This window comes from Heterocephalus glaber, unplaced genomic scaffold (assembly GCF_053883595.1).
Source record: "Heterocephalus glaber isolate CG9 unplaced genomic scaffold, H.glaber_assembly_v1.0 deba00000470, whole genome shotgun sequence".
Taxonomy (NCBI): Eukaryota; Metazoa; Chordata; class Mammalia; order Rodentia; family Bathyergidae; genus Heterocephalus; species Heterocephalus glaber.
Genome location: NW_028258145.1, coordinates 16,583,731 through 16,608,080, shown reverse-complemented (window position 1 = coordinate 16,608,080; position 24,350 = coordinate 16,583,731). Strand labels below are relative to the sequence as shown.

The following is a 24,350-nucleotide window of genomic DNA, read 5'->3' as shown; positions in this document are numbered from 1 at the left end:
CAAAAGTACCATAAATAAACTACTTTGACTTCTACAGTTACCTTAAAATGGTGGTGCAGTACAGTGCAACTTGTAGATACTGTGTTGTTCTGTGCTTCTAGCTGTCCCCTCCACATCACCACTACTTGTTCTCTTGTTTCTGGACATTCTGGGCTCTAAGTGAGCCCAGTACTACTATGCACTGTCACACTGTATAGTGAGCACACAGCTGCACAACTGTGAGAATGTCTGGCAGACACTTGAGCCACTTCCGCATCTGCGAATGTTCAGAACACAAAGTCTGTTCACAACTCGGATATCTGTAAGTTAGGGACTTGCTGTAATTGGCTCTGAAGACTACAGAAAATTTGGAAAGACTTTTGGTGACTTAATTGTATTTAAGTAGTGATTACAAGATGTAAATTAATTTTGTGTGTTTTTTTCCACTCCTCCTAGGTTACAATTCAATAAACATGGTGTGTTGCGGGTAGAAGGCTTCTTAACACCAAACAAATATGACAGTGAAGCAATTGGCTTATGGCTACCTTTGACCAGAAATGTTGTGGGAACTGATTTGGACACAGCGAAGTATATCCTGGCCAACATTGGAGACCACTTCTGTCAAATGGTGATTTCTGAAAAGGAAGCTATGTCAACTATTGAGCCACACAGTAAGAGCATCTCTTAGGGGGTAGGATGTTTGAATCCAACTTGATTTTTGTTTCTGAGTGACACTTAAATCCCTATTGCATGGTCTTCACTTTCACCCAGAGGTTCAGGTTACTTTGGTATAATGAGGTTGCATTTTTCCTTTTGTGACAGGCTTCATCCGAGCTAGCCACTTATCTTTGGGGTTTCTCTGGGGACAGTTATCCAAGGAGTGGGTTTCCTTTTTGTTAGGAAAGGTCAAGGTGAACTATTGGCCTCTCTGGCATTACAGCCTTGCCAAAGGGGGATGAGGCCTCAGACTGGTTTATTCAAGACAAAGTTTCTTTCTTTAATTATTATTAAGTTTATCGGTACATTTGAGGTATGCAGTACAGTTACATTCATCATTGGGATCTTGTACCTTTACATGACGTATCTTGGTTCTTATTGTTTTCCCCATTCCCCTGCCCTCCCTTTACCCCCTCAACCCTTTCCTATTTACAAAGACTTTGTTTCCATTTTTTTCCTTTTCTCATGTTTTTTTCTTTTCCCTTCTTTCCTTTCACCTACCCCTCCCACTTCCCCTATTCCTTTAGACCAGAGAAACTATTCGGTATTTACACGTGTGTCCTACTTATTTCACTTCAGAGTATGTGCTCAATGTGCATCCACTTAGCTATAAATGTCTAGTTTCTCATTCTTTATGGTTGAGTAGTACTCCATTTTCTAGAAAAACCACATCTTCTTTATCCAGTCTCCAGTTGATGGGCAATTGGGCTGTTTCCAAGTTTTAGCTGTTACAAACTGTGCTGCTATGAGCATGGGTGCACATACATTGCTGTGGTATGATGCTTTTAATTCTTTTGCGAAGATACCAAACAGGAATAGCTGGGTCAGATGGGACCTCTAGTCCTAGTTCTTTGAGGTGTCTCTATACAGATTTCCACGGTGGTTGCACCAGTCTGCACTCCCACCAACAATGGAGAATGGTTCCTTTCTCCCCACGACACCGCCAGCATTTGTTGTTGATTAATTTCTTGATAGCCATAATACAAAGGTTCTTAACGGTAATACATTTTGAAGAAAATAAGGGACGGCCTGCACCCTGGACCACCCAATTTGAGTCTGCAGGGCTGGGTCCCAGGCATGAGAATGAGTACAAGCTCAGTTTGAGCCGATTCTGGTAGATCAAAGTTTGAGGGAACACTTGGATGTTCAGCTAGGCGTGTGCCTGTGTCCTCCACTCACTGGAGCATGCTCTCACTGCTCTGACAGCTCAGTAAACCTCAGGGGATAGTGTGAGTGACACATTAGAGCCAAGTCTCCTGCATGACATTCTAGTGTGCAGGAACAGCACACTTCTCCCTGTGTTTCTGTAGGAAGAGATACCCAGCCAGAAGCATCCATCATCTTTATCTTTTCCAAGAGGTTCAGAATTAACAGTGAAGCCTTTTCCATTCTTCTGGTGTATATCTTTTCAGACTTTGCATAACCAAGCAATGTTTGAATACAGGCATCCTCACCAGTCTTAAGGATCTTGGCTATAGCTACAAAAAACTAATGGACAGGGTCAGGGATTTAGCTCAGTGGTTCCGGCACCTGCCGCGCAAGCACAAGGTCCTGAGTTCAATCCCCGGTACCAAAAACAAACAAAACTAATGGACAGTAGCTTGCACACAAAAGTATTATTAGACTTCTGTTACTCCTTGAGTCAGGGGAACCAGGAACCAGCAGAGGAATCCAGAGCTGGCTAGGGCATGGGGTTGTGATTCCTGGGGCAAACAGAGTCACACTGAAGAGCAGCTTTTAGCTTTAACACCCCCCCCCCCATCCCCTGCCAATTTGGGACAAGTGATACAAGTTTTCCATTTTCAGTAGTGAAATTTTATTAAATACATTTGAGTAAAAGTAGATTTAAAGATATTTCTTAGTTAAATGTTTCATGGTGGTGCTTACATACGTACATGACTACACTGTAGAAACACTTCCTCAGAATGTATTAGTCGCTTCCCTCCTGAATCAGCAGGGCTGATTTAAATAGGGGATTTTTTTTCTTTCTTTTTTTTGTGAAGGTATTTTTTTCTCCAGTACAGAAAAAGGCACTGGTAGTTGTACTTTAAGAGCATGATTAAGGAGGTCTCCCTTCTTTGAAAGTTTAAATGTTATTAACCTTTCCTTGCTTTTTGTGACTGTCCTGTACCTGTTTCTTCTGTGACAATCTGGCCAGACTAGAGAGAAAGTCAATACTGTGAATGATTTGAAAAATGCCCTTGTACCCACACAGAGGGCTTCCCTCTGATCCTGGTATTAGGAAGTAGATCTCTACTATTGGACTTTTATTCTATACTCGCTTTAGCAACACATATACTAACATTGGACTTTTATTGTTTTCTCAGTAACAACAGTTACATGGATGACTGAGGGGGATCTAAGAGTACTTTCTATTAAAACAGTAATCCAGGTGGCTAAGGTGAAGTTCATAAAATCTCATTTGTAAACTGCCTAAACCTCCTATGTATTGTGCCTGGGCTGTTACATTACAGTGGAGTGGCAGAAGTTCACTTGGCGCTTGGAATAATTCGGTGCATGCTGAAGTCTGGTCATTTGGGTTGTGTTCAGTCATTCAGAAAAAAATGAACTCACCAGGGACAGAATTAGGACAAAGCCATTTCCATGGAACAAGAATGCAACAGTGTTGATCCAGGGTTCAGGAAAGAGGCTGACAGACTGAAAGGAATCTTCTGGTCAGCAATGTTGGACTTTCTCAGACTCAGAAATGTCCCCCTTTGCACCTACTTCTTGAAGCTCTGTACCTGATTTGGTTCCTTATTGGGGAGGTGTCCGATGGCCTGCCTTGTCCTGGAAGGGCCCTTCTCTGGCCACTGGCATAGAAGAGGCTGCTGGATTGTGCCTCTGGGCGCAATCTGCTGATGTCTGGTTAATGTGAGCCACCCCCACTTACGGCCATAACACTTGGCACTGGCAAAATTGGAGTGAAGGAACTGACTTTGGACTACCATGCCTACCCTGAGTCCATGTGCAGTTCACTCCAGCCCCTTCAGCACTGCGGGGTTTTCATTGGATTGGGGGTGTTGTGGGTTGTGTCTGAGGAAATGGTTTTTCCCTCGGAGAAAACCTGGCCCTTATTGCCCTCAGAGTCTCAGTGAGATTCAGGAGCAGAAGGGATCCCTGTGTCTGTGCTCCTGCTGTGTGACCACAGACACACAGCCTGGACAGGGTTCTGCTCCAGTGTATGGTAGCCACCTTGGGGGGTGGGACTGTGACTGGATACAGCATGAGCTGACAGGAGTCAGAAAGACAGCACAGGTGATTGGAATCGAGCAGAGGTTCATGGAGGTAGCATGTGTGATGAAGCTGAACAGAATTAATGGGCACTCCAGTCACAAGGAGGAATAATAACTGTCCCTCATAGTGGATATCAGAAGACCTCTCCTCCTCACCACTAAACGATTTATCGATTATTCTTGCAGGACAGGTTGCTTGGAAGCGAGCTGTCAAAGGTGTTCGAGAAATGTGTGACGTATGTGACACCACCATCTTCAACTTGCACTGGGTGTGCCCTCGGTGTGGGTTTGGGGTGTGTGTGGATTGCTACCGCATGAAGAGGAAGAACTGCCAGCAGGGTGAGAAGTGACTCGATTCTCCTGCAGCTCCTGACACTAGAATGAAGCCCTTGGTTAATTAATGAATTTATTTATTTATTTTATTTATTTATTTTTTTCCTTGGTTAATTTATAGTGGGTGGGTTTGTGAAGTGCTGGGGCCGGGTGCACCAAGAACAGTTACCACAAGTCCATCATTTGCAGGTGCCACCTACAAGACTTTCTCTTGGCTAAGATGTGTGAAGAGCCAGATACATGAGCCGGAGAACCTAATGCCTACTCAGATCATTCCTGGCAAAGGTACTTCACATGGTGCTGGGATTTTCTTTCCCCATGTCTTGGTTAACTCATAGGGCCCGGTAGTTTAGTTTTACTGGATGTAGTGTCATTACGCGGTAACTTTACTATGTTATGTAAATTGCCCAAAAGTGTCCCTGACAGTCTTTAATTAAGGGCTTGTAGATAATTTTGTAGAAAGAAAATGGAGCATTTGGGAAAGGCAGGACAAAAAGGAGGGATGGAGTACCATGCTAGTGAGAAAAGATTCTTGAAGGAAATGTCCACTCTGCTCTGTAATGTTGAGGTTGAAAGCACCTAACAGCTTGTTCAAATGTTTGCTCTGCTCTTTTTCTTCCAGCCCTCTATGATGTTGGAGACATTGTTCATTCAGTAAGAGTAAAATGGGGAATTAAGGCAAATTGTCCTTGTTCCAATAGACAGTTCAAACTCTTTTCAAAGCCATCCTCAAAGGAAGACGTTAAACAGGTATTGATGCTTGTGCTACACTCACCATCCTTGTGTGATTGTTGTCTGTTTTTCAGATAACCCAAAGATTTCTGTCAGTGTATTTTAAAGGAAGGAATTGATTTTTCTTAACAGTTCTGAAGCCTATTCTCTCTTCCACATTTGCTGTTGTGGGCCTCATACCCAGCCCCCACTGGGGATCGAACTCAGGACCTTGCACTTGCCAGACAGGCGCAGGCCCTCATTTTGTTTCTTGAGAAAGTAAAAATCTCTTCTGCTATAGTCTGATAAATTGCTGTCAGATTTGTATGACTTTTAAAAATTCATGTGTTTTGCAGAATTAAACTATTCAGATATGCTTTTAAAATTTTTAACTACTAAATATATTTTGTCCATAAGCTGTCTGAAAAGCTGATGGAAATGATGAAGTGAGTCTTCTCTGCCTGTCACTTGATTCTCACATGCCTCTTCCTGGTGGCAGCCCTCTTTCCTCTGCATCACAACCTTACAGAGGTCCCTTCCCTCACCCCAGAAATCATAATCTCACATTGTGTTTAAGAATCAGAAATGCTTTTACACTTTTATAGAGCTGTGGTGTCAAAGATAACATGAGGTGAACTTGAATTTCTTCCTGCTGCTTTCTAGTTGTGTTACTTTGGCTCACACGAGTGGATTTAGGTATGCTTCAGTTTGCTTGTCAGTAACACAGGGATGATAAACAGCACGATCACTGGGCAGCACAGCAGTGCTCACGGGTAAAGGGAGGGCCCAGACCACCAAAGGAGTTTGTGTTCTTTTTCCTTCTCATATTTGCACAAACTACCCAGTTGAGTAATAGAATGAGAGGCTTTTTTTAGTTTGTTCTTTTCAGTTTATGTTTGTCATATTTTAATGCTTAATCAGATGAGCATTTTCCCTTTCTCTGAGTTCTGTTTCCTTCTGAAATTCTAGCTTTCCTTTCCTACCTGCCTTATTTATTCATTCACCAGCCATGATTTGAGGGAATATTCTGGATTATGGGTAATTTCCCAAAGAAGAGTGACACAAATTTGCCATTTTAAAGCCATGGGGTGAGAGGGATGTGTACCTGTAAAGATGCACATATATGCAAGGATGGTGAGAGGGTGGATGGGAAATGTGTACTTTAATTGTTACTGTGTGTTTTCACTAGTAATACTTAGAATCTAAAACTGAGAATCTGCTGTTATTGCAGCATTTCTGCAGCTGCAGTGATACCCAGTTCTCCTTATTAGGTAGCTTTGTTTTGGAGATGTATCTCTTATTGGGGTGGGGGCCTCTTTGGGGAGAAGGTAAGAAAAAAAATGCCATTCTTTAGCTTATGTAAAATTCTCCTTTTGTACTTCCTCAAGACCTCCTTAGCAGGAGAAAAACCAACCCTGAGTGCTGTACTCCTGCAAAGTCCCTCACCCTTGGAGCCAGTGGCTGTGGGTGAGGAAGCGGCCTCTAAGCCTGCAGGCAGCGTGAAGCCTGTCTGTCCTGCCAGCACGTCTCCTCTGAACTGGCTTGCTGACTTGACCAGTGCGAATGTAAACAAGGAAAACAAAGGTGAGTGCTGCCACCTTCTTGCTGCTTCTGAGCACCGCGGCCGCAGGGACTTGACAACCTCAGGTGCTGTGAGATGGTAGTAAGAAGTCTTGTAATTAGTGTTCTGGGCAGCCATCCAGGGACCTGCCCCAGCAAAAGTGTGCAGTGCAGCGCCAGAGAGGAGAGCTTTTGTTGCTGGTAGATCTCTAGGCCAGGCTGAGATCATGTTTGGCAAGAATGGAGCTGGCCTGAGACATGTGATAAAAGTGACTGTCCTTACTCTGCACATAGTTCCTGTTTGTTCTACATTGGAATACGCTGCATACTCGTCATTTGTGTTATTGTCTTAAGTTGGTTGATGATAGTGTAAACTGCACTTCAGTATCTGATAATTAGATTAGAATTGTGATTCTGCTTTCTGCCTGTGTTATAAGAGAAAAATTACAGGTCAGTTTTTTTCATGCAAACATGTTAATGAAATTTTAGTTTTGACACCATAAATAAAAGAATTATATAGCATGACCAACCAAGGTTTTTCCATAAAGGCATGTGTAGTTTAATATCTAAATCTTTGAGTGGAAAATCATATGCTGAGTTGTAGAAAAACATTTCATAAAGTGCAATATATACTTATAATTTTTATTAAAAGTCTTAAGAATAGAAAGGTGACTGGATGAAGCTCACTGGTAGAGTACTTCTCTAGCATGTGTGAGGCCCTGGGTTTGCCTCCCAGAATCACAGTTCTAAAAAATAATAAAGCCAAAAGCAAGAGAACATCCTTAAGAGTTTCTATCTTGAAGAAAAGCTGAAGAAACCCACAGCAGATATCATACAAATGATGGTTGAATTTTTTAAAATTATTTTTTAATAATTTTTAAGTTTTCTCTGTATTCAAGAATGAGATAAGGATACCTGTTGTCACTTTTTTAGATAGTACGTGTGAAAAATCCAAAGAACCTACATTGACAAGACATCAGGTTACTATAAACAAGGTCAATTTATAAAAACTATTTGTGTTTTTGCATAATAGAAGTGTAGAAAGTGAAAGTTTTAAAATACTGTTTATTGGGATACTGGATATCATTTTAATCTCATGAATCCTTATCTAAATATGACTGAAGTTTTTTTGGTTCTAGAAAATGAATACCCATTCTATTAATAAAAACCTACTACAGGATTTGCCTTTCAGAATGCTTTTAAATCTGGATGTTTTGGTTGTAGAAAAACAGCCAATGATGCCAACTTTAAAGAATGAAGTCAGATGCCTTCCGCCTCTTCCCCCTCTGAGCAAATCCAGCACAGTGCTCCACACCTTCAACAGCACAATTTTGACACCTGTAAGCAACAATAATTCCGGTTTTCTCCGAAACCTCTTGAATTCCTCTACAGGAAAGGTATGTGCTCGTCTTATTATTTGCGCTCCACCTTATATAGTTGAATAGAAACAGGACAGGAAGAGACTAGAGAAATTGAAATAGAAAGTAGAGAGAGGACATGAATCACATGCTGTACTTTGTGGGGACAGAAGGCTGGGCCAGCTCATTGGCATATGGGCTTCACAGGGATATGATGCTGGGCTGGGCCACTTTCTTCTGCCACACCTTTCCTTTGCCCAGGTGGGAAGAGGGGTTTGCCTCTGTGCCTTGGGGGTCCTGGCTTGGCCTGTTCTGGTAATGTAATGTGGACCAATCCTGCCATTATAGGAATGGGGTTTTTTGATGATAGGGAAGGGCATATTTAAGACTTGTTGCTTCTCAAATTCAGACAGAAAATGGACTCAAGAATACACCAAAAATCCTTGATGACATCTTTGCCTCTTTGGTGCAAAATAAGACATCCTCTGATATATCTAAGAGGCCTCAAGGACTGACCATCAAGCCCAGCATTCTGGGCTTTGACACTCCTCACTACTGGCTGTGTGATAATCGCTTGTTGTGCTTGCAAGATCCCAACAACAAGAGCAACTGGAATGTGTTCAGGGAGTGCTGGAAACAGGGGCAGGTAATGTGGGCCTCTACTCCCCCGACCCAGTTCAGATCCATCTTTCTCAGTTCAGCAGACTTCTGATACCCCACTTTAGCCCCTTCCTTGCTAGTGGCATTTCCTTTTACTTCCTGTTTTTATACTTAATTGTTTCCAATAAATATAATCAGAACAGGGCTTATTTTGTACAGCGGACTTTCTGAGCTGTCCTTCCCAGTCAGGTGTTGATTGCTTGCAGCAGCCATGACTGAGTTTTTGATGAGAGCATACAGGCTTTGTGATCATGGGTGCTGAAGTGGGAGTGTGGCTAAGTGGCTGATGAGGTTTGGGGCATTAGACAAAATACAGTAAAAATCCTGTATCCCTCTCCCATGAATTAAAATTTTGTGCCGAAGGCAGTTCTAGATGGGCCAGAGCCATGTGGCATCATCTTGTAATCAGTGTACAGTTCCCCAAGGTGCTTGCTTTAAAGGGCAGCATTCTTGGATCTTAAGTTACAGTTGACGTGTAGGAGTTGCGTGGTAGCCCACTTCTGCACCCCCCCCCCCCAGTACTGTTTTCTGGATCTTTGGCTTTTTCTGGCCAAATGGGGACCTCACTAAAGGAACACTTTGTTCTTGGACAAGATTTTGGGGGAACTGCCAAAGTGAAAGATGTGTTTAAGAGCAACAACAGAATTCTAAAAATGTTTTTTGGACCTGTATCCTAATAGCATTTAGTCAGGCCTATTCAGAAGCTGCAAAACGAGAGGCTGAATACAAAGCTGCAAAATGACAGGCTGAATACATAGTCCACCAACAGGTTTGGTTGGATTATATATTGTCATAGGTAATTTTTGTTACTCAAAGCATTAAACTTGTTGCCAGTATTTTAAAGTCAGGCTACTTTATACAAAGCTCAGGATTCTTGGCATGTCTTAGAAAACCAGAAGACTTGGTGCAGCTTAGGTCCATATTCCTGCCCAGCAATGGCCGACCAGAGGCCCATGGTAGTACCCACTTTTGATAGTAAACACCCCTGGCTCTTGTTTCCTTCATGTCCCCTGCTGGGCCTGGGGCTTTGGTGGGTGGATGTTGTGAGTAATGGGAGCCAAGTAGGAAGGGTGATCCTTTCTCCCAGGAGCTTACTAATGTAGTTGGAGAGCAGCACACTTGGCAGATGAGTGGAGAGTATTAAAGCTGCTGTTGGAAGCTCAGGGAACTAAGCTGTCACTTCTCCAGCTATGACCAGCACTTGTTGGAAATGGCCAGCCTATGGATATCGAGACAGGGCTGCGGAAGTTCACACTGAAGCCTCCTCTCTTTCCTTTTAGCCAGTGATGGTGTCAGGAGTGCACCGTAAATTGAACACTGAACTTTGGAAACCTGAATCCTTCAGGAAAGAGTTTGGTGAGCAAGAAGTTGACCTGGTTAATTGTAGGACCAATGAAATCATCACAGGAGCCACTGTTGGAGACTTCTGGGATGGATTTGAAGATGTTCCAAGTATGTATTAAAGAGCTTTCCAGGGGATTGAGTGTGTGAAAGAAGGGGACACAGGAATAGCAGGAATCAGAATTTTGAAGTTCAAGTTGGTGTCTTATTTTCTTTGCCTTTTCTTACAATGTTTATGCTTTTGAACTGAGTCATCTCCTGCAGCTGGTTGGTACTGGTTCTATGGCAAACAGTTCTGACTAAACCCTGTGTGTACCACCAAAAGATGGTGGAGAGGGGAAGAATGCACCCCATTGGTCCTTGTCCCTGGACAGAACATGGGACGGTTTCAATCTTGTTCTGAGCAAAACATTCCCATTTCACACTGGCCTGAGAAAACTGGGTTTACTTTACAGTGTGGTTTTTGATCGTTAAAAGTGCATTACTGTTGGTTACTTGGGGAGCTGCTTAATGCTTTTAGGACGCTGTAGAAGAAGCAGATTGGATCTGAGCTAGACAGCTGCCAGAAGACTGCCTCTGTGTATTAGATACAGAAGAGGGGCTGAATTTCAGAGAACTGTTAGCACTTTCATAAGCATCTAAAAAGACAGGACCCTTATGCAGATTAGTGATCGTTATTTTGCTGCCTCGAGGATACAATTGAATTTCTTGGCACTATAGAAATAAAATAGCTGACAGTTGGCAGGAGAGGGATATTAAAGAAAAACAATATTTGTGTACTAAATGGATCAGATTATGAATCTTACAAATGTTGAGGATCGAATGCTAATTTATCATTTACTTTGGTCTGTTATGAATAATAATTCATTTATTCTGGTTACCTTTCAGATCGTCTGAAAAATGACAAAGAACCAATGGTGTTGAAACTTAAGGACTGGCCACCAGGAGAAGATTTTAGAGATATGATGCCTTCCAGGTACTGTCATAAAGAGGGGAAAAATGATTCTGTCTTTGAATTGTTAGGATAAATTCTTTGAGGTAGTGAGAAAATAGTTTTTTGGGAAATATGAAAGGTCCAAGGTTTTGTTGGTGCTGATTTTTCATTTTTAGTCCGTAATGTTTGGAGTGGTGTAATTTAAATAGAATGAAGAAGCTAATGATTTTTAGATCCAGCTGACTGTCATGTACCACACACTTGCCGAAGACATGTACAGACCACGTAGAGGCTGGTGGAGATGGGCAGGCAGGTCCGCAGAGTCTTGGGACCAGACAGGTCAGGGTTCAGAATTAACATTAAGTATCCAAATTGGTAGATTGATTTTCCTGAGATGTTCTTGAACTCTTGAAAAGGAAGTTGGTGGTCAAGTCTTCTGTCTGAAATATTCTAGATATTCAGACACATTAGTATGGCACAGGAGAGAAGAGTCTTCATTCATAACTATTATAGTTCTCGTCTTACATATTAGTGACAGCTAGCTCTGTTTTCATGATCACAGATACACTTGTTTCTTGTGTTATAAAGGAATTAAACCAGTCACACAATAATAAATTAGAAAAGAAGCTTACTTTGCAAATTCCGACTCTCATTCTAGATTTGATGACCTAATGGCCAACATCCCACTGCCTGAGTACACAAGGCGAGATGGCAAACTGAACTTGGCTTCTAAACTGCCAAACTACTTTGTTCGGCCAGATCTGGGTCCCAAGATGTATAATGCATATGGTAAGGAGGAAGTGGCTAACTTGTAAAAATTATAGTAAATATTAACAAGTCAAAATGTTTGGAAAATTTATTTTAGGGAAGGGAGAAATGGAAAATAGTGAACATTTAACACAGTAACTGCCTTCATTCCTTGGTCAGATGTTTATTTATTTCCTTTTCATAGTTGTAGGTATAGGGCATGTGAAATTTTGTATTTTTCTCTTTTCTACACCCAATTTTATATTGCAGAATTTTCATGTTTATTTGGGTCAATCTGTAGCTATTTTTTTGAGCTATTTTAACATCTGATACACTTAAATGCAATGCTTTGTGTGGACGGGTAGAAGTTAGTACTGAAAGCATCCTTTGAGTTGGATTTTTATTGTTTGGACATGAAAACTGTCCAACAGCAGGATTACTTGGGATAAAAATTGATTTCTGTATTTACCAGTTACCTTTTTGTCATTACTTTGACTTCAACCAATTTCAGCATAGTGTCTCCTGTTAGGATAAGATTCAAATTGGTCATTTTGAGGGAATTATTTGCCAGTTTATTGTTGAGTGAAATGCCACTTGTTTGAATCTTGCAGTGAACTTCATTTACTTCTTTAAAAATATTATTTGGCTGTCATTTTTCCAGTTCTCTTAGAAATTACTTCTTTGATTTTATTTCTTCCTCCTATAATTACTTCCATATCATCTTAGACCAGAGGCAACCCTGCTCAAAAAAGGAGTTCTTTGGTGTCCTAGCCAGTTCCAGCTCCCAGTTTCTGTCATGGCTGAGTCATCCTAGGGAACCCCACCACCACTTTAGTTGGGGAACATTCTAAGAGGTGGGTGTTTGTGTTTAGAAGCGTCCAACAATCTAGGTGCTCCTGGTAGTTCTGCCATGGTAGGGTGGGAAGTGATGTGGGAGAGATGATATGACTGGCAAAAATCCTCTTTCTTGGGTCTCAGCGAGCCCTGTGTCCTGTGTGTGATATGGATCTGCAGCGCATTTTGCATCCAAGTTCCTTTCCCTCACTCCTTTCCAAGCCGGATCAAAGCAGCTGGATGAGGGAGGTCTTGGGCACAGTGGGGGTTCATTATAAATGTTTGGTATGTGAAAGAATATTCCCACTAATGTCACCTAGTGATTAAGCGTTACAGAAATCATGAAGTTTTGTAGAGTATCTTGAGATGTTTTCAAATTTAAATGCCTGCTTGGTTTAAATAGCTTGGCAGCAGGTCTTTTCCTCCTAGGCAGTAATAGGGGGCAGTGTTACTCCGAAAAGCTCTTCCTCTGACAAAAGTGTGCCCATCCAGAAGCAAGCAGTTAGAGGTAGAAAGAATAGAGTTACGTCGTTCTTCAGTTCTCTTATCATAAACATTGTTATAGAGCAGTCATTTTTTCTTTTTTTTTTTTTGGTACCGGGGATCGAACTTGGGACCTTGTGCTTGCAAGGCAGGCGCTGGAACCACTGAGCTAAATCCCTGGCCCTAGCAGTCATTTTTTCAAAGGTTAGGTAATTGGGCTGTGGCCTCTTGAGTCAGACAAAGTAGAGAGCACAGGCTCTTTGGAGAGACTGTAGAGTCCATCCTCTCTCCAGCTCCAATAAGACCCTCATTTTACAAATGGGGACCAGAATATCAGGACAGAAGAAGGGACAAATGACCTGCTGAGGATCTCCAAGGACAGCTAGTGGCAAGACTGGAACTTGGGTCTCCTGATTTTCAAGCCAGAGCCCATCTCCCTGCCCCAGTATCCCATCACCCACTCTCAGCCTATGTTTCTTTTCATTGAAGTCCATGGTATTTTGTCTCAGGATGTTGTTTTCTGAAAATCCTTTCTCTGTGACTGTTATGCTCTTATAATGTCAGTTCCATTTGAGTTCAGTCCCCTCAGTTTAGAGTCAGGTTTCATTAATTTGTAGTAAATCCGGGCTGGGAAGAGGCCAGTGCTGAGTAGGTGTCATTTCCTTCCTCATTCTGCACACCTCTTCTTTTACTCAGTGAGGTGTTGGCCAGACCAGCAAGCAGCCCCTGAGGAGCTTTGAGACCCATTCTTCTCCCTTCACTCTTCTTCCTAGCTGAACCTCATCTCTTAGTCTTAACCATGGTCCTGAACTTTGTGTTCATCATTCCCTTGTAGTTATAGTTATACTTCATATATCTGCCTTCCTGCATAATCTTTGTTTCTAATCTGTTCTTAAGGTTTCTAAAAGTAGAATTAACCTTTTTGGTATTCATTCATACTGCCATACTACCATAAATAAATGTTTCATCTGTTTTATTTCTAGCACATTAATGGCTTATTTTCTTGCTAACTTTTCACTGTGGAAACATTTTCCAAGCACATTGAAAAAGAGCCTAGTACAGCAACTCACCATATACTCATCACCTAGTGAAAATAGCTGCTTTTGTCATTTATTGCTTCATTATCTCTTCCCTTGATATTTTTCCTTCAGATATTTTAAAGCACATCTCACATACCTAATGCTTTACCTACTCGTAGAGAGGCTATTTCAGCAAGTAGGAAAGAAAGCAAAGTGTGACAGGTCTCTAGAACTCTGGTCCTGGGCTGGCTTGATGCAGCATGGGGCCTCCTGAGGATGGCTCCTCAAAACCACAGCCCCACACAGGCCAGAGATCAGGAGGCCCTTTTCAGAGGCTGGTAGGCAAGAACATGCTGCTATGTTGACTCCTTAAGCCATGCTTCTCTCTGCTGCCCAGTTTGGGAAGCAGAGTCCTGGTATCAGGTTGGGCCATCCAGGGTGAGGACAGGGCTTGGCAAACTTCAGAGTGACTGCTAAGCAAGGTGAAGCTCCCACGGGAAAGGAGTTGGAAGCAGTGAACACTGGAGGGGACCTCACATGCTGGCTCAGAACACTGGGCAAGCTTCCTTAGTACACCGAGGCCTCAGTTATATGTGTGTGAGCAGGGGACTCTCAGCAGACTCCTTTTCTTGAGTGGACCTTCGGTGCTATCCCTCTTAGGCTGTGACAAGCAAAGCTTGAGCTCACCTGGTTAAAAAAAATGTGCTTCCAACAAATCCTAGCTTCGGGAGTCTGCTTTACCATTCTGCTTTGTTGCTTTCTGGTTCTGAATGTCCTTGCTAATGCATTGACGTTGTCGTTGTCGTTGTCGTCGTCGTCACTGTCAGTTATTTCATCCACAGTTTCTAGTGTTCTCAGCCGGAAGATACACGAAGGGTTCTACTTTGCTCATCAATAGAAGTTGCAGAATTGAGGATATATTTCATTTTGTAATTCTGTATTTGAAAAGCAATTTTCTTTCAAAGTTGAAAGAATAAAAATATTTAGTATTAAATATCATTCCTTTATTTCCAATGATTAAAGAGAAATTTTGTGATCAAGTATAAGACCTAAGGCAGCCTTTATTGTCTTTGGGAGACTTAAGGGATTTTCTTGCAGGATTAATCACTCCCGAAGATCGGAAGTATGGGACAACAAATCTTCACTTAGATGTATCTGATGCAGCTAACGTCATGGTCTATGTGGGAATTCCCAAAGGACAGTGTGAGCAAGAGGAAGGTATGAAGTTGAGGATAAAAGTGGGGCTTACTGTCTGAGCTAGGGCTTGTGGTCTTAATACCTGCTTTCTTCTCTAGAAGTCCTTAGAACCATCCAAGATGGAGATTCTGATGAACTCACAATAAAGCGATTTATTGAAGGAAAAGAGAAGCCAGGAGCCCTCTGGCACATATATGCTGCTAAAGACACAGAGAAGATAAGAGAATTCCTTAAAAAGGTGTGTTCCTTACCCCATGGCCTGTGAGGAAGAATATAAGAATAGCAGTTATTATAAATTACTCCATGTTGTGAACTGACTGGCATGTCAGATTGGATAGGCTGTGGTAGTTGCTGAGGAATAAAGATTCTAAAAGATTGGGATTGCACTTCTGAAAAGAGGGGGACTTGTTCTTTTATGTCTATTTTGTGTTATAGTCTATTTAGAAATCTTTATTCTCTCCCTTCAAGTTAGGTCATCTCCTAACATGTATTTGTTTTATTGCCTTGAAAATCTGAGGACCTTGGAAGTTCATGTATCAGTCCTTGACTTTGGCCCTGAACTGAGTTACTAAGGTCTCTACTGATGTTGCTTGCTCGGTTTGTGTCATTAGCAAGGAATTGTAGCAGCTGGGAAGATTCTGATTTCCCTTGTAGTTGGCAGTTTGTTCAACATGGGTACTATGGAGAGTTCTAGGCAACTGGAACAGTGGAGCTTACTTGATTTTCCACATGTTCAGCGCTGAGATCACTCATTGCATTCCAGTTATTCTTGGCTAATATTGTTCTGTTATTTGGGAGGCGTGGTGTGAACAGTCCTTGCCCAGTGTCTGACACCAGATAGGTCCTTAACATGCAGTTGTTTAAATGGAGATGTTTCTAGCTAAGGATCATTTGGCTGTTCCAGAAAACTTGCTGGTCACCATATTGTTGCCTCGGTAGTATCACTCTGAGTGTGCTTCATCAGATACATCAGATACTGGGCTGAGAATAAACAAGTTTAATTTACAACAATCTTTGGTACTGTTTTATAACTCAGATTGTTAAGTGAATACTGGTCTTTAGCAAAACAAGTTTATTTCTAAGGAGCTTTAACCTGCTTAGATTTAAAAGGCTAGACCAACATAGTATGTCCAAGAATATTTACAAAAATATGCAGACTTTGATGATGGTTTATAAGAAATGACAGCAGGGAATCCATGATTTTTCTTTGTCGTTCTTCTCTTGGTTCATTCACTTGATGTTTTTGAGTCCCTTGTTTTTCTGCCAACAGGGGTACTTACATTGAAGTCAGCCTGACGCTGGCAAAACTTTTTGGGTAGCGAGTGCCTTCATGTGATCTTAGCATGTTGCTCAGTTGCATGATGTTCTGAATGTTTTCTAGGTATCAGAAGAGCAGGGTCAAGAAAACCCAGCAGACCATGACCCCATTCATGATCAGAGCTGGTATTTAGACCGGTCACTGAGAAAGCGTCTTCATCAAGAGTATGGAGTTCAAGGATGGGCTATTGTACAGTTTCTTGGGGATGTGGTGTTTATCCCTGCAGGAGCTCCACATCAGGCAAGAACTGTAACTTTCTTTATTCTCTTTCTAGTATGAACTTTCGAGTTTGTTACTGATGTGGCTTGGTGTTTTTCAGGTTCATAATTTATACAGCTGTATCAAAGTGGCTGAAGACTTTGTGTCTCCAGAGCATGTAAAACACTGTTTCTGGCTTACTCAGGAATTCCGTTATCTGTCACAGACTCATACCAATCATGAGGACAAATTGCAGGTAAAAGTGTACTGAGTCTTGGCATTGGCTTCCTCTGGCTGCATAGCTATAGAAAAAGTCAGTGAAGTTGGGCATATCACACTTGGTACAATGAGTTAATGAACCAGCTTTATATCTAGTTCCACCACCTACTTAAGTGAAGAAGGAACAGACCTAGAGGAAACTTCACTTGGTTTGACACTAGACTCTGTGGGAACAGGTCCAAAGAGAAAGGCTTAAGTACTAAAAAATTAACAGATTGGACTTCTGATCCTGACTTAGCTGCCACAGCCATGGTCTGAAACAGTGCTTGACCTTTTGCTGCAGTATTCTCGAGCTTAGATAGAGCAGAATTGAATCTTTGGTGTCAAAAAGTGGTAGATTGTAAAGGACTCTGAACAGTAAGTTATGTAATACCATTTCATGGTTGGAAAATTAGAAAAATGTAGAAACTGGGGAGAAAATAAGTACCTAGTGACTTGACTATACCTTGCACTCACCAGAGTCATAGCATCAAAAGGGAGAAAATGAGCTTTTAAGTTGTCCAAAGGAGGCATGGGTTTTAAGTGTGTGTAAAATACTGGTCTGAAGGAGCCCAAGGCCCTTTCTAATACAGTACTAGCATTTCATACAGAATATTGGCTTTTATATTCTGAGAGAAAGTAATAAAGTTGGGCATAGTGAGGTGTTTATTCTTAGTCATGGATTATATTTAATGGTAAAACCATCTTTTCTTCCATTCCTTTAGGTGAAGAATGTTATCTACCATGCAGTGAAAGATGCAGTTGCTATGCTGAAAGCCAGTGAATCTAGTTTCAGCAAACCTTGATCCCTGCACATTGGAAGTGAATTGTTGGCAGCTGTTCAAACTCTTCAGGCAGGATTCCTGTGGACTTTGAGATTTCATGTTACCTCATCTTCTTTTTTAAAATACACCCGCCTTGTGAGGGTACTCTGTCTAATGTATATTTCTAGTGTTTACAGACACTAAACGTGTATATGTAGTAACTATTTACAGAAATGCATCCTTATACTGTGACTTCTCACCTAGTGCAGATCTTTTACCAAACTGTAAAAACAAAACCTTGTATCAGCTCTGGAACAATACCTGCAGTTATTCCCCAGCTGTTTGTCTGGACAGCTTAGTCAAATGAGTTTATAACTACCAGGAATCACTGCGCAGTTGATTTAGGTTTTGTCTGTCTGTCTCAGTGCCCTCCCCCCACCAGATTGGGCCCAGAAGAGCAATGGAGGAAGTGACAGCTAATGATGCAGTTCTCATTGTATTTGCATAGAACTGGCATTATATAGTGGAAATCAACTACTGTACAATTCTTGGGGTTAACCATCTTTAGTTAAATGGAATTTTAATTTAAAAGAAGCTTTGCTAATTTTAAGTGTAAGCATTTTGCATTAAAATATTCATAATATTTCATTTAGTTTATCGACATCCTCTGGCTGTGAATTCAACACATCTTTTAGCAAATGCAGGTTTAAGAGACTGCTGTAGGACCTCTTTCCAAAAGCAAAGTAATTAAGTGCTGTAGTGATTTCTTAGTGATTATTACAATGCTGACATGGAAATTTTTCCCTGGATAGGTAGAAACTCTGTCACACTTTTTCAAAGAAACACCACCAATTAATTAAATTTACAAATTGGAATTAATAAAAAAAAAACATAGTGACTGGCTAAATAGTTCTAAAAAGGTAAGAGATTGAAATACTTTGTCTTCTAGCCCTTTGTAATAGGGAAGTTTTCAAAGGAGAAATATAGTTTAAGAACAGTAGTATCTAAAATGCTCATCTCTATGGAGAAGAATTCATAGTGCTGCCACAGCTGTGATAGGCATTCTGAAATCAAGTAGTAGACAGACTTCAAGCATGATGCTGACTTGTGGGCTGAGTAGGAAGTCAGGATCCCCATCTACTACCAGCCACCCTGAAGCCAAACTTCAGGAAAAAACTGGGAAAAGTTTTCCCTGAAATGTCTTAGAAGTTCCTTTATTTAGATTTGGATCTAGAATCAAGAATAGGAGGATCCCAAGAATGGAATCCTCTCGAGAAGTGGCCATCTTCAAGCCTGGCTTGAAAGAAGTCCCACAGATAATTAGATAAAGGGACTGTTACTCAAAATCAAATGTAACAAGGAAGACAAAAGGCCACCAGCCACGTGTGTTAGCTCAAGCCTGTAATCCCAGCATTCAGGATGAGTTTAAAGTCAGCTTGGATTACAAAGTGAGACCCTGTCTGAGGAAACGACAATAAAACAAAAAGCCACCATAAACAAGTTTGCAAATTTTGGAATGATCCAATATGTATTCTGAGATGTTTAAATGAATATAGGGATTATGTCTAAGACATTGTGAGAAACGACCAGACTTGGAAAATACTAAATAGAACTCCGGAAATGAAGAATGATGGTTAAAATTACAGCAGAAAAATGTTCTGTGAATTGGATGATTTGAAGAAATGGATGAAATACAGCACTGAAGAATAGGAAACAAACAAGATGCTAATTCCAAGGAAGATACAGAAAAATACAGATTTAATCAGTGGCAGCTAAAAGAATTGGGGTGGGAGACTTTTTCAGTACTGATGACATGTCGCCAGATTGAGGAAGCCCAGCTAACTCAAGGATAAATTTAAAAATCCACACCTGTGGGGTATTATATAGTAGTTCCCAGCTTTAAACCATCCAACTTACTGACTTCAATTTGATGATGGTGTGAAAGTGATAGCCGTTCAGTAAAAACTACTTCAGATTTGGAATTAGATCTGTTTGAGGGCAGGCAGTACATGGCATGATGCTGTCTTGTGATGCTGGGTGGCAGCAGCCAGCCACAGCTCTCAACCAGCCCCTCAATCATGAGGGGAGCTCCTGATAGCCTACAGTATGCCCTGTTGCTTAGCTAGGATGTCTGGTAGGTTAAGTGTGTTACATGCACTTAGAGTGTTTTTAGTTTAAGATTAGTTTTTCAGAACATAACCCCATCCTAAGTTGAAGAGCATTAGGTTCTTAAAAGCTACCAGGGTAAGCTGGGGGGGGGGGGGGGGGACACAGCAGGGCTGGGGGATGGCACACATGATCTTCAAAGAAGTGACAGTGTTGACAATAGCAACAGCAGAAGTGAAGCATGGCAGTAGATGCTTTTTTTTTTTGTACCAGGGATTGAACTCAGGACCTTGTGTTTGTAAGGCAGGCGGCGGAACCACTGAGCTAAATCCCCGGCTTAGATGCTATTCTTAATGTGGTGGTGAACATAACTGAAAGCAAAAGTCCACAGCTGGGAAAATTAGTTTTCCTGTTCTTCTATTTTCAGACCTTAGCTGAAACAACATCTAGAGATATCCTTAGGAAAGGAAATTATTCCATAACATGCAAGAAAAAATGGTGTAAAAGGAACATTCTAAACTCTTAAGTTTAAACAAAAGTAGTGTAGAAAGTATTTTTAAGACTAGCTTCATCTCAAGCAGGGTTACCATATAATCCAGCAGCTCTACGTGCATATCCAAAAGAATTGAAAGCAAATTCAAATACTTGTACCCAGTGTTTACAGCATAACCAGTGTTCCTGATAACCAGTGTTCATAGCAGCAGCATTCATAGTGGCCAAAATGTGGAAGCAACCCAGTGTCCACCAACAGCTGGGTGGGTAAACAATATGCGTGGTATATATGCCTACTTAATGGAATATTATTCAGCCTTAAAAAGAGAAATTCTGACACATGGACAGATCTTGAACACACTATGGCAAGTAAGCCAGATAAAAAGACAAATTCCATGTAATGAGGTACCTAGAATGATCAAATGCATTAAGATAGTGATAGCAGGGGCTGGGAGGAAGGAGGAATGAGACTTAGAATCTTGGGTAGAGATTATTTTTGATGATGAAAAAGTTCTCGAAATGGATAATCAAGATGGATGCAAAACATTGTAAAGGTACTGAATAGTTCACATAAAATAATAAAGATGGTAAGTTTTAAGTATTTTACCACAATAAAAAATAATTCTATGTAGGGAAGGCCTTTGAAGTTGAATGAGAAAAGTGCCAATTTAAACAGTATACAAGCAGCAAAGAAATGTACAAACAGGACACCTTTTCTACATATTCCAATTAGAAGATACAGATCATTGGACTGGATTAGTAAGTAAAGGACTTAGATGTATGCTGTTTATAAGAGAAATACTTTGATTATCTTAAAAGTGAAAGCTTAGAAAAAGCAATACTTAAAGCAATGAATGGCTGTATTAATATAAAATAGATTTTAAGATAAAGACCAGTTTTCATAATCACGATCAAGTCAGCAGGAAGACATAATTAAATAGGTATGTGCCTGGGGGATTTAGCTCAGTGGTGCTGCCACCTGCCTCGAAAGCACAAGCTCCTGAGTTCAATTCCCAGTACCAAAAAAAAAAAAAGGTATATGCCTAATAAAGCTTCAAAAATAATAGGAAGTAAAATTTGATTCAGAGAAAAACTGATAGACATAAAACCAATAGAAATATAAAATATTTGAATACTTAGACATAACAGTAAAGGTAATAAACAGGCTGGGGATTTAGCTCAGTGGTTCCGCTGCCTGCCTCAGAAGCACAAAGACCCGAGTTCAATCCCTGGTATCAAATAAAGAAAGGGAGGGAGGGAGGGAGGGAGGGAGGGAGGGAGGGACAGAGGAAGAAAGGAAGGAAGGAAAGAAAGGTAATAACCAGAATCTACATTCTTCGCACATGCACATGGGTTATTCACCCAGAAAGATCATATACTGTCCCAAAATGCAATGATGAATTTCCAGAGACTGTTAAGTTTAAATTATGTTCTGAGGATAGTGGAATTTTAAAATGAATAATGGGGCTGAGAATCTTGCTCAATGGTGCTGTGCCTGCCTGAAAAGCACAAAGTCCTGAGTTCAACCCCCAGTACCAGGGAAAAAAAATGAATAATGGAACTAAAAAATTCCCAAATGTTGAAAAATTAAGCAACATAGTTATATCCATCAATCAAAAAAGATGAGAATGGAAATTAGGTATTTGAAAGAATAATACATCAAAATGGGATTCAGCTTACAACAGGTGCTTAAGAATTTATAGCTTTAAATTAGGAGAAAAGGATTAAATTTGCACTTCCAAACCCAATAAAAGCAGAGGTAAAACAGCAGTAGTCAATGATAAGCAACAGAACAATATTAAAAAGCCAAAAATTCTTTGAAAAGATTAAAATGGTTAAGTCTTTGATAAGGGTAAGAAAAAAGTGACAACTTCATAATCTATGGGCATTCAAATGAAATATAAACAGTCTTTTGCCAACACAGTTGATAACTTGAGAAATTCTTTCAAAAACAATGTAACAGAAGTAGCATAAGAAAATATGCATAGTCCCAGATCTGTTAAAGAAATTGAATCCTTAATTAAAAATCTGTCGGACTCAACATATTTTTACTGATGAAGTGCTTCTATCAAAAGAAAGAAATAGTATCAGTATTACACATTTTTTTCTGACATTATATGAAGGGGAAACATTTCCCAACTTTTTTGGAAGTTATCAATCTTAGTACCATAACCTGAAAATACTAGGACATTTCAAAGAAATTACAGACGAATAGCTTTCATTAACAATACAAAAGTCCTTGACAAAATATTAAGGGTTATATACACAGTGAAAGGATAATCACATTACCAAGAGGGCTTTATCCCAGGAACACAAGACCAGTTTCGCTTCTGAGAAACAAATGCAGGTATTTTACTCACTAACAGAATCAAGGAGAAAAAGATTTCAGTAGAAGCCTTTGAAATAGCTATTCATAATAAATTCTCAGTAAACTAGATATGATAATGCATTTATGAAAAGCTAAGACAGTATATAAAAATAGAATTTTCAAATGCTAGCAATAAAAAAAAAATACCATTTAAAATACCAAAACTGTCATGTTCCTAGGAACACATTTAGTGAAAAATATGCATGATTTCTACATTGAAAACTACAAGGCTAAAAGAAATGATTTACTGGAGAAGTACACTATTCCTGATTGAAACACATTCATTTAGATAATTCTCCCCAGACTGGGTCTACAGATTAGTAGAAGCCATGTCTCCTTTTTGCGTGTTGTGATCGAGACACTGACATTTAGATTATCTAAATAATGTTATTTAATGTTATTTAATGTTCCACAGTAACAGTGCCACCCTTCAGACCAAAATTGACTATTTAAAAAGAGATGGATTCCCTAAGCTCAAGAGCCATCTCTGGGTACAAAATTGCAGCCACTGCAGTAATAAATTGTCTTCATATCTGTCCCAGGAGTCTCAAAGACTTCCAGAAACCACTGTCACCTTGTAAATAGGGTACGAGGCTTGTAGAATGCACTGAGAAATTACTTAGAGGGACACACCACAGTGTTAAAAGCACTTAATAAAAAAAAACACTGGGGCCACGGATTTAGCTCAGTGGTTCCGCCACCTGCCTTGCAAGCGCAAGGTCAGTTCGATCCCCAGTACCAAAAAAACAAAAAAAAACAAAAAACCTGAAGGGGGGGGCGGGTAGCTAAACATCTAAATCGAAGTAGAAAATGTCCCATGGTGCAGAACAAGAAGAGATTAATAAAAGCAGAAATAGTAATGATTATGAAAATCAAAAGCTATTTAGTCCATTTTCCATTACTACAATAAATATCTGAGGTGAATATTTTATAAAGAAAATAGGTTTATTTAGCTGAAAGTCTGGAGGCCATTAGTCCAAATGGGGCAGCCCCAACTGCTTAGCTTGGTGAGGGCTTCATGGCAGGTGGCATCACAATGGCAGTAGCACATGCAAGAGGGGAAAATGGTAAACTAGGAAGCCAGAAAGATTCAGGAGTCAGTCTTTATGACAACCGGCTCTCAAGAAAATTGACTGCAAGACCAGCATTAATCCTTCCCAATGGCAATGCCCACATGATCTAATTACTTTGCACCAGGCCCCATCTCTCAAGTTTTCTGCTACCTTCCAATACCACTACACAGGGGACCTCTCACATAAGCCTCTGAGGGACAAACTATCCAAACTGTCACACTGACTTTGAAAAAAATTATTAAAATAGGCAAACTTCTCCCAAGACTTAGGAAGAAAAAGAAAAGACACAATATTAAGGATGAAATACAAGTATAAATATAGTTGATCTTTAATATCTTAAGTGAATCTAAGACTTAATTTTTGGGGGGGGGTACTGGGGATTGAACTAGGGTCCTTGCGCTTGCACAGCAGGCAGCGAAACCACTGAGCTAAATCTCCACCCTAAAGACTTAATTTTTTAATAGAAAATTGTAGAAAAACATCAAAACTGACAATCTGGACAAATACTATTAAAGGAATTAAGTTGTTAATAAAAAATCTGGCACTATCCATAATCCCCAAAAGGTACCAGGCACAGACAGTTTTACAAGTGATTTTGTACAACATTTAGCAAACAATCCTTTACGAAAAATAGTCATGAGGCTAGAAAACAGGAAACATACTT

At 40.4% G+C, this 24,350-nt stretch overlaps 1 protein-coding gene across 4 annotated transcripts in view; it reads left to right on the top strand.

Annotated features, from left to right (window-relative positions):
• Positions 1-18,295, top strand: part of Kdm3a (lysine demethylase 3A) — a 45,243-nt gene extending 26,948 nt beyond the window's left edge. For all 4 annotated transcript variants that reach the window (XM_021258197.2, XM_004844576.3, XM_087204265.1 and 1 more), the window contains 15 exons: positions 436-650; positions 4,119-4,271; positions 4,455-4,550; positions 4,888-5,015; positions 6,365-6,560; positions 7,761-7,933; positions 8,304-8,540; positions 9,835-10,006; positions 10,784-10,871; positions 11,488-11,618; positions 15,011-15,130; positions 15,208-15,347; positions 16,491-16,667; positions 16,747-16,881; positions 17,609-18,295. In XM_021258197.2, the coding sequence (XP_021113856.1) occupies positions 436-650; positions 4,119-4,271; positions 4,455-4,550; positions 4,888-5,015; positions 6,365-6,560; positions 7,761-7,933; positions 8,304-8,540; positions 9,835-10,006; positions 10,784-10,871; positions 11,488-11,618; positions 15,011-15,130; positions 15,208-15,347; positions 16,491-16,667; positions 16,747-16,881; positions 17,609-17,689 (2,242 nt within the window). In that variant the 3' untranslated portion in view covers positions 17,690-18,295. The remainder of the gene's footprint in view (positions 1-435; positions 651-4,118; positions 4,272-4,454; positions 4,551-4,887; positions 5,016-6,364; positions 6,561-7,760; positions 7,934-8,303; positions 8,541-9,834; positions 10,007-10,783; positions 10,872-11,487; positions 11,619-15,010; positions 15,131-15,207; positions 15,348-16,490; positions 16,668-16,746; positions 16,882-17,608) is intronic.
• The last annotated feature ends 6,055 nt before the right edge of the window (positions 18,296-24,350 follow it).